Genomic DNA, 9642 nt, shown 5'->3' with positions numbered 1-9642 from the left:
TATCTATGGGTTACAGGCGCATTTAGCTCTATTAATGGCCCAGAGCACCTTCGGTTGCTAGATCAATTAAAAGCCTTAGCACAGTGATTGTGCCACACAACACAGTGAAGATATTCTCAATGTGAAGGTGGGACGTTGTGACCACTGCATGAACCTTGTGGAGACTTGCTGATAATGTCATGGTTGCAGATGCATCTTACAGACTGATGGAGGATGAAGTCAAAATATGATTTTCCCCTCATCTCCCTCAGGCACTTGGCTGCTTTCAATGTAACGAGGCAGATTTCAACCATTCTTAGGTTCTCAGTGCACTTCCTCGCCCAAGGTCCATTTGCCTGGTTGAAAATTTAAAACAACGCTTGGCAGTTAGTCAATAATGACTGATTAGTTAACACATTTACCAAAGCAATTCCTTTACCAGAGTGCACTTGCCAATAAAGTCAGCATTGTCCTCTCATACTTGCAAGATGAAATATTTGGACAAAATGTGCATGTTTTTCAGCAATATTCAAACTCTACCAACAAATAGCTAGGATTTATTACAACGTTGTGTCATATATAACTACTTAGGCACAACAATTAAGATTTTAAAAATAAAAAGGAAGCCAGCCAAGTATTTACAACACCCAATTCTTTGCACAGGTTAGAGAGATTTGAAAGCTCTCTCCATCTCTGCAAATTCCTCCAGCCACAAGTGTTCACAGCATCTGCACTCTAATTGTAGCTTCCCCATTTTAATCGCCACAATTGACAATCAACTTCAATTGCAAAAGATGACCCTCTGGAAATCCTCTCCAAAACACATTTTCAGGACACTCATTAGATCCTGTTTTCAGTCAGGACTTTTGTCATGTTCCAACATCTCATCTGGCTCAGTTTCAAACTGTGTATCAGCTCCAGCATCAAATATTGTTCAATATAAAAGGAAACTTGATGGGAGAAGATGGTTTCAGTTACTGAGCCAACACCAGCTTTTGTGTATGCTTCATTTCACGCTGTAATTTCTACAAATGACTAATTTGTTGATTTAAAAGACTTGAAAGTTTAATTTGGATCACAAATGTGGCTTGAAGTAAAATCAAATAAGCAACCTCAATGATCAACGTAACTAATAGCTTTTCCACTCTCAGCTCCATTTAAAAGAAACATTTTAACAAGAACAAGACATACTTCTTGTTTTAAATATTTTTTAATGTTTTTAAATGTTGGAGAACAGAAGCACATCCTCATTTTCTACATCATGGGAAAGTGTCGAGTACAGAGCAGTACACAAGCCATCTAAAACTTAGGCATTCCCATGCCACAGAGAGTAATGGTGCACACACAGCAAGCACAGGTATCTAATAGAATAAACACTCAATACAATATTTTGCTAAAAGTGCATCTTTGAAGTTAGTACTAAGATTTTATTGTTTAAACCATAATAACAATCACTTAATTAAGGAATGACTCATTAAAAAGGTCAATGTAATCACATAAACCTTTTAGTCTCTGCTCAACAATGGTTAAAGCTGCCTGTGGTTTAGTGGACAACTGTTCAGAAGACTGAACTATGCAGAACAAGAAATTTGTGCTTGTACTTGATTTTAGCTGTGGCAACAATGGACAGAGTACACAAATAAACACTCTATTCTTAATCATTATCCAATGCTCCCTGCTGGTAAGTGGACATTTGAGTTTGATATCAGAGATGAATTTCATGCCTTTCACTAAAATGAGCCTGCTCGTACAAATATCTAGACTGCAAAATGAAGCTTGACTACTTGGAAAAGCTGCTTAACAGTTACTTGAAAATGAACTCTTGGCATTTTTTTTGGGGGGGGGGGGGAGGAAGAGGAAGAGAAGAGGGAGAAAGAGTACAATCCAGAGGTTAACTGCAGGATATCAGCTGAAAAGGAGAGTTTTCTGCTAGGTGAAGTATGAACCAGATAATTGGGCTTCTCAGCCCTAGTCAGTGCAGGGGATATACTAAAGGCTTACACTTGTACAGTGTCTCAGCTTCTTCTACATCAACTACTGAACAGCAGCACGCATATTCCAACAACATAACTTTTATGACAACATGATTACTCGTGTGATTAAATGAGCATTTGTGATGTTCATGGAGAGATCATGGAGAGGCCGGGAAACTGGGGAGAAGTCTCCTGTTCTTTGATGTAGTGTCATGTCATCTTTTACAGCGACCTGAACAGGCAGAGAAGTCTCTGTTTTCGTATCAGATGGAATGCTCAACCAAGTGTTGACTTTGGTTTTTTTTTAAAAACACAGACTCTGAAATAGGAATTTGGACCTAAAAACTTGCATTCTGAGGCAACAGTGCTACTCTGACCTTCATACCCTTAGTTTGTCCCCTAAACATTCAATTGCTTCTTTAGAAGAATCTGACTGTAATCAATTCAGTAGCGAAACGTTTGCACAGAGCCAATTGCACAAATTCCAACTGAGATAAGCAACCTGTTACTTCGACTTGTTTGCAAGTGATTTCATAGCTCAAGGACTAACAATGCTCAAAGGAACATTAAAAAAGACAGCTGGAGAAGGAATCAAGAAAGGAAAAGGAAAAAAATCTACCAGATATTGCATCAGTCTACCCGTCACGGATGTATCGGTCCACGATAGTACAAAGTGTGACCAACATGCAATCCTTTGGAAGACTGAGTCCTACCTTCCCACTAAGGATTCGATTATGTGTGTACACACAATCAACATGCTAAGTGGGATAGATTTATAACGGGTCAAGTAGCTAAAGATCAAGGGGCACTGTGGGCAGCAGAATTGTTTCCAATCACAACCCAAACCCACTCAGTCCAGAATTCCCCTTGATCTACCATTGCTGTCAGGCTAGGAGATCAACCCTGGCTTGAAGCAGAGTGCAGGAGAGCGTGTGCTTGGACTACCAGAAAAAGGAAAGAACGAAAACAAACCCACAAGCTCAAAGCATCACACTGAAGTGCTTCCAGAGAAATGAACATCTACTTAAAAAAGGACAGTGTAACATCTGTAAAGAGGGTTCATCCGCTGTTTTAAGGGAGCAAGGGCTAAGCTCTACTGTGTTCTAAAGTACAGATGCCTGCAGAAATAGTGTTTAGTCAAGTGCTCTCAACTTGTTTATAGTAAAAACCAGTGTGAAAGTGTGTTTTGTCATCTGTTTTGTCAATTAACTGGAAGTTCAAAAATTGGTTTGAAAGTTATTGGTCTCATTGGGGATCAGTGTTGTCAAATTCATTGTACGTAAAAAGGTTTAGTCCTTATTTTGTTAATAACAAATATTTTCTCTGAACAGGTTGGTATGCCCAAAACACATCACCAAATCTCAGATCTATTTGTGTTTAAAGGCAAAGGAGAATGACATGTGATTTTCTACTTGTGGGAACTTTTTGAAGACATTCCTTATTGTGCTTTTGTTCATCATTCCCCTTGGAAAAGCAATTACAGGGCCTATTTACTTCTCAGCAGAATGAATGTATTACACAAGACTTTTCTACCATGTCACCCATCTCCACAAATGAACGGAGCCTCAGGTGTTTAGATTAATTGGCTCAGTGCTGTAATATTTAACACTGTGCCTGCGAGGATGGATAGATCCATGGAAGGCCTGATCCACTGAAGGTATGAAAGTACAACCAGAAATTAACTGAATGAGAGTGTAACTTTGCGTTCGCAACCAAGTTCGGGTTTATGCACGTTGCAAGACAAATAAAGTAGTTTGAAATTCTTCCACATTATGAATGCCACACTTTCAACTACTAAGTGCAAAATTACCAATCATATGTCTCAAATAATATTTCATTGCAATTACGAGATCAATGAATTAAATTACAAGAAAATCAAGTGGGAATAAAAGGGAGAAACCAAGGAAAAAAAACCAAATAAATCTTCACACAAGTCCAAAGAGCAAAAATTACTTTCAAGGCAAGGTATTCAGCGAAACACTAGTAACTATAAAAGTAGCTGGTTAAAATCTGTAAAATAGATTTTGTCCATTTAAGTCAGCAAGTTGACACTGACATGTTGGTTTACAGCTAATCTCTTCAACCATGATATAACAAGTAAGGATGTCGAGAACTCAAACCCTCCCAGACAAATCAAATCTAGCCACTTGGTAACAGTATCATGGTCTTAATGCTCATGTATTTGTGACATGATGCATAGTTTAAAACATTAATGATTACCATCTGCATATTTTCAGAAGAGGTCAGACAGCGCACACATGCTTCGTAAGTGTAATCCATATCAGGAGAAATTACATACATGTCCATCTTAACTCACCTGAAGAAATGAAAACTATTGCCCTCAGAAACTAAATAACTAGTCTCAAACTCAGCTACAAGTATTGATGGGGATTCAGTGCATCATGCTGCACATTGATACACAAACTCTGCATGGAACCAAAATACCAATCTGCCAAATATCCCAACTTCTATTATGCCAAGAAATGAGATTATGATTAACAGCACATGGTCTTCTTACATTAAAAAAATAATCTGGCTCTCTGGTGGAGCATTCACTTGACATTCAAAGCAAAAACAAAACAAAAAAAGACGTGAAGAGGTATCAGATCACCAAAGCTTCATTAAAAGAACATACTGACTCCATCTGCCACTTTCAACACTGATTCACAATAGCACATGTATAACATCATACAATACAGTGCAACAACTTACCACGGATCCCCTTACACCACCTTCCAAACCTGCAATTGCCAATACCTTGAAGGGTAAAGTAGGAAAGACATCCGAACTCTGCCAAACTGCAAGTTCGCCTCCAGGTCACGCACCATCCCAACATGCAACTGTATTGTTAATATTTCACTGACACTTGGTCAAAATCCTGAAACCCCTATTGTCACATGACTGCAAGTTTAATAGATTAATTCTAGCTGCCTCCCCTAAGTCCCTGGTGCTCCTGGTCTGTTGGGGTTCACAAAAATTGAAGACTACGCAGAGGTTTCTGAATTTGGGTCACTGGTGTAAACTACAAGTACTAGTGATTCTCGAACCAAGAGATCTCATTCAGTACTCACCCCTACTCTAACATTATTCTTATTGAGTGCTCAGTTGCTTGCCAGTCTGTCGTAAGATTTCTACAAGTCAAAATGGATGAGGAAAGAAAAATGCATTCCTTGCCAAGTTTCAAGTTTGCAAGAATGCTTGACTGATGTCTATTTCATTCTCATTTGAAGTACTTTATTTAAAACAAAAAAAAGAAACGGTTCAGTCAACTAAACAACAGAGAATCCAGTAACTAAGCAAATCAAAACAGTTTTTCCCCCCCACACACATTGTATGTGGAGGTCATTGTAACACTTAGAATAGGGCTATGTATTATTCGGTCACAGTAATTTACCTTGCTCACGCACACAGCCAGAGAGGGGAGACAGAAACAACGTAGAACTGTTGAAATGTGACTGGAGTTACACTGCTGGGCTCACTGTTCTGCAGGCATAAAGTTCACTAAGTTTATCTGCTGACTGCCTGTTTTATGCCACAAAAGAAACAAAGTATCTTGAGTTATGTGTAAAATATAACCATAACTAAAAATTCAAGAGCCAGCTACAAAGGCAGTACCTCATGTATTTGAAAGTACTAAGCAGCTAAATCCGTACACAATATCAACTAAAAACTAGTTGAGAAGCTAACTGAAACCTTGATAATTAAGTCTATTTGTACTTTCCTGTAAGAATTTTTCTGCTGAATCAATATAGAAATAGCCAATTGATAAAGGCCGATGAGATCTAGCTTCTGGAAACTGTGATGTTCTGTCAGACTGATCTGGAGTTTTGTGCCCAGCCTGTTTCATTTCTACTCCCTTGCATTCAGGAAAAATTAGTTTTGTGCAATTTGATGTACGATCTCTCAAACATTAATCAAAAACAATTCACGCTAAGTTAAATTCATTTAATTCAGTTTTCAAGAGCTGTAAAATGTCAACAAGAAAACACAGGAATGGGAGGTTGTTTGTCCTATAAGCTTTCCACACCATCATTTGATGGGACCCAATCTCCTGAAAGTAAACCATAAGTATTTCTGGATCCTCAAAAAGTTAATTAAGCAAAATTCTAAGACTATCCATCATCGTATTAAATTCTAGCCTACAGCCTTCCAATTAACAACCCACTCTCCTACCAGCAGACGGGCAGACCATTTTCTTATCACATTTAATCACTTCAGTCCAGGCTAACCATAGGTTTGGAATCCAAACTGGACAGTTACCTTGTTGCCTCTTCGACAGGGTATATGCATTTGCTGAAATTAAATGAAAGTCCACAAAAAGTGGAAGTAACAAATAACAGACAAAATTTTGTCAAAAGAGGCAAAAAGATAAGCAAGGAGTACTAATTATAAAACGTCAATAGTTTTGCAATTCATCAAGTATTTAGCCACTGCCTGTTCATTTTTTAAAAAAAGGCTTTTTAAAATCAACCTTTTCATCTTAACATTGAATTTAAAATCTATCCTTGCACACCCCTTCACATCACAAATGCTTCTCAAACTAGATCTAGTGTTTTTGCTGTATCTTTCCTCCCAGGAACACATGTCCTGGAGAAAAGATTCAAAATAGGGTTTTGGTTTTACTGTTTGTCTTGTTAACTAACTTGAGTATCATTGGTCATGTCTTCATTGAAACAATAAGCCATGGGGGTTCAATTCAGACATGAAAGTTCTGCCCTCCCGAAGTTGGGACTTGCCACATTGCTCACTCATTTGCTTGCAGGGCTTAGAGTTTCAGCAAAACCAAATGTTTGCTAGTCTGTACCAAATCACAACAGACATTGAGAAGACTGGTCCGAATACTTCAAAGCTGCAACGCTCCTTCGTAATTAGCCCTGTAATATGTGCAGATTGGAAGGTATTGTACATATCTTCGGAGGCCTTATAAATGAGTGATTTATGATTTATTTTAATAAATAAGTCAGAAACTTAGGAGATCCTCTGAACACTGATCAGTAACAGTACATATCACAGTAAGAGTTACTCCTCCAGTTGTACCAAGAAAAAAGTATACATGGTATGTTGATTCAACTGTACAATAATGCATGGGAATGTAGATTACAGAATAATAAGTTTCAGTGAGAACAGTTTGCAGAAACCCTCTGTTTACACTCATAGGACAAGATAAACTTTTACAATCATGCAAATAGTGGGTATGTAGTGAAATTGAGACTCCAAAATCATCATACAGATGGGCCTCAAGACCAACTTCACAATAACAGATGCACCAATATAATATGACAAACTTGTCAAGCACGCAGAGCTTTGACTACTAAGTACAGGACCACATAAGCCAGACTGGACTTGGAAATCTTGCCTCTTTCTTGCATCCCGCCCCATAACTACAATAAAAACATTGGAAATACAAAATCAAAATGAAAAAAGGTGGGTGTTTCTTTGGACAACTGTACGCATCTCTGGAAGTTGAAATCTAATTCACTAACAGTTCCATAAGTATTCTCATATGAAAGTGCTATGAAGGAACAGAACACAACCAAATGCACGGCTATTATGCATCATCTCCGAACACATCATTCTGTTTGCGCTTCATGTTCTCAAAGTCGAAGTCTGTGCCTGTCATTCGCTTGTAAATGCTTTTTATGTCATCACATGTTGTCTCAAAATGGGTGGTGGCATCATAGGAATTTGAGATAAAAACCTGTAAGCAAAACCAACAGTTAGAGAAAACATTGCTATTCTCCTCCCCACCAACTGTTGCTTTTTAAAATAACAAATTGTATGCTTATTCCATTGTTTATAGGCCAAATGCACACAAGCCAGTCAGAAACCCATTGCTGAGGCCGAGGTCAATTGTGAAGACCAAAGCAAAAGCAATAAAACCATACTTCAGTTCAAGAAAAGTAATTGGTTAGCATTTCCTCTAGACAAGAGCAGATATTCATTCTGCAAAGGTTGCATCACATTTTTCGGTATGCCAGTGTTAGAAATGCAAGCCCCTTTAAAGGATCAACCAGAAGATATTTTCTAACCAACCTGTTCAGACATGTTATCACAGACCCCTGAAGCAAGTGGCATCTGAACCCAGGCTTCCTGACTCAGAAGCAAGGACACCTCCACTGCACCACAAGAGTGTCTAAGGTCAACTACAATACCTCCAGATTTGATAACTACAATACCTCCAGATTTGATTAACAGCTCACTGCACTTTGCATTGATCAAGTGATTTACAAGTGGGTAGCACAGTGGCTAGCACTGCTGCCTCAGTGCCAGGCCCCTGGGTTCAATTCCAGCCTAACGCTATGTGGTGTTTGCACGTTCTCCCAGCATTTGCAGAGTTTCTTCCGGGTGCTCCGGCACAGTCCAAACAAAAAAACATGCAGGTTAAGTGACTTGGCTAAGCTAAATTGCCGATAGTGTCTGGGGTAGAAAATACAGGGATACTGTTGGGCAAGGATCTGGATGGGATGCTCTTTGGAGGATCGGTGCGGACTCAATGGGCCTTATAGGATCTTAAAGTAACTAATTGGATGGAAACAAAATACCACGAGGCATTTGGTGATGGGGAAAATAAAAATGCATTCAGTTGTGCATACAAGCACTTCTGGGTATAACAAAAAAAAATTCAAGTAGGAAAAAAAAACACTCGTGGCACTGCAAGTGTCCTTACTTTTGATCCAGGAAACCTGGGTTCAAGTCCTACCTGCTACAGAGCTGTGCAGTAAAATCTCTGAACAAGTTAATTTAAAAAGAGAGGTGGGCATTTTTGGGTGATTGTATTTTAATAACGCATCAAAAAAGTTGACCAAACAAAATGATTAGGGTTCTTCTTCAGTGCAGTAGTTGGCTTGTAGACAGGGAAAGGATTTGGAATGAAAACCTGGTGTTTGTATTGAACTACACATATACAGGAAAACACAAAATCTTAGCAAATCTTTTGCTGCCAGTGAAACATATGGATATTCATCTGCTAAACACAGTATTGGGTTTAGCTCAACTACAAATTCATAGGGAATGCCAAATCTTTCAAAATTTGCTCAACTTGTCTCTTCCAAACAGAGGGGATTTAGGAATAAATGTGGATTACTTCATGTGACTGCAAGTTAATTACAATCAGTTTTTTCCCCCCCCCCCACAACTGCTTGGCAATCTTGCAATCATGAGACAGGTTTCAATACCTTGGACAGCGCAAAGAAGCTGCAGCTGAGATTGCATTTAGCATCCTAGTGCTGCTGCTGCATTTTGAAGCAAATTTTAGCACCCATATGCATGGATGAATAAAGATAGTCAAGTCAAAAAAAACTTGAAATGGAGATGGACCTTTTTCACAAGAAAAATAGCATTTCGTGATTTAGTTGTCAACCTCATCTCCAGACAGTGAGCTCAGTTAATTGAAAAGCCAAGGACAGAATCTGTTAACCCACAGCCAAATGCCATGGGATATTAGCACAACAACCTCCTGTACTTTGCCACCAAAGCAATTTTCCCACTTACAGGTGAAGCTTCTATGTACTTAGATTCTTGTTGAAGGTCATGCCAATGCATTTAAAATGAATTGATTCCTGTAAGCACTAGGATAGATGAAAGGAATTCCAGGACATTCTGCATCTTCCCCATTTATAAATGCACATGTTAAACTGAGCACATTTCAAATAAACTCTACAAAAACCAAAAAAACTGCAGATGCTATAAA

At 38.6% G+C, this 9642-nt stretch overlaps 1 protein-coding gene across 1 annotated transcript in view; it reads right to left on the bottom strand.

Moving 5' to 3' along the window:
• Window positions 1–1170: 1170 nt before the first annotated feature.
• Window positions 1171–9642, bottom strand: part of LOC125460147 (rab GDP dissociation inhibitor alpha) — a 63262-nt gene continuing 54790 nt past the window's right edge. The window contains exon 11 of the mRNA XM_048547274.2: window positions 1171–7650. Within this exon, the coding sequence (XP_048403231.1) occupies window positions 7501–7650 (150 nt within the window). The 3' untranslated portion in view covers window positions 1171–7500. The remainder of the gene's footprint in view (window positions 7651–9642) is intronic.

The sequence above is a fragment of the Stegostoma tigrinum genome, chromosome 11, assembly GCF_030684315.1.
Source record: "Stegostoma tigrinum isolate sSteTig4 chromosome 11, sSteTig4.hap1, whole genome shotgun sequence".
Lineage (NCBI taxonomy): Eukaryota > Metazoa > Chordata > Chondrichthyes > Orectolobiformes > Stegostomatidae > Stegostoma > Stegostoma tigrinum.
This window is presented reverse-complemented; position numbering and strand designations above follow the sequence as displayed.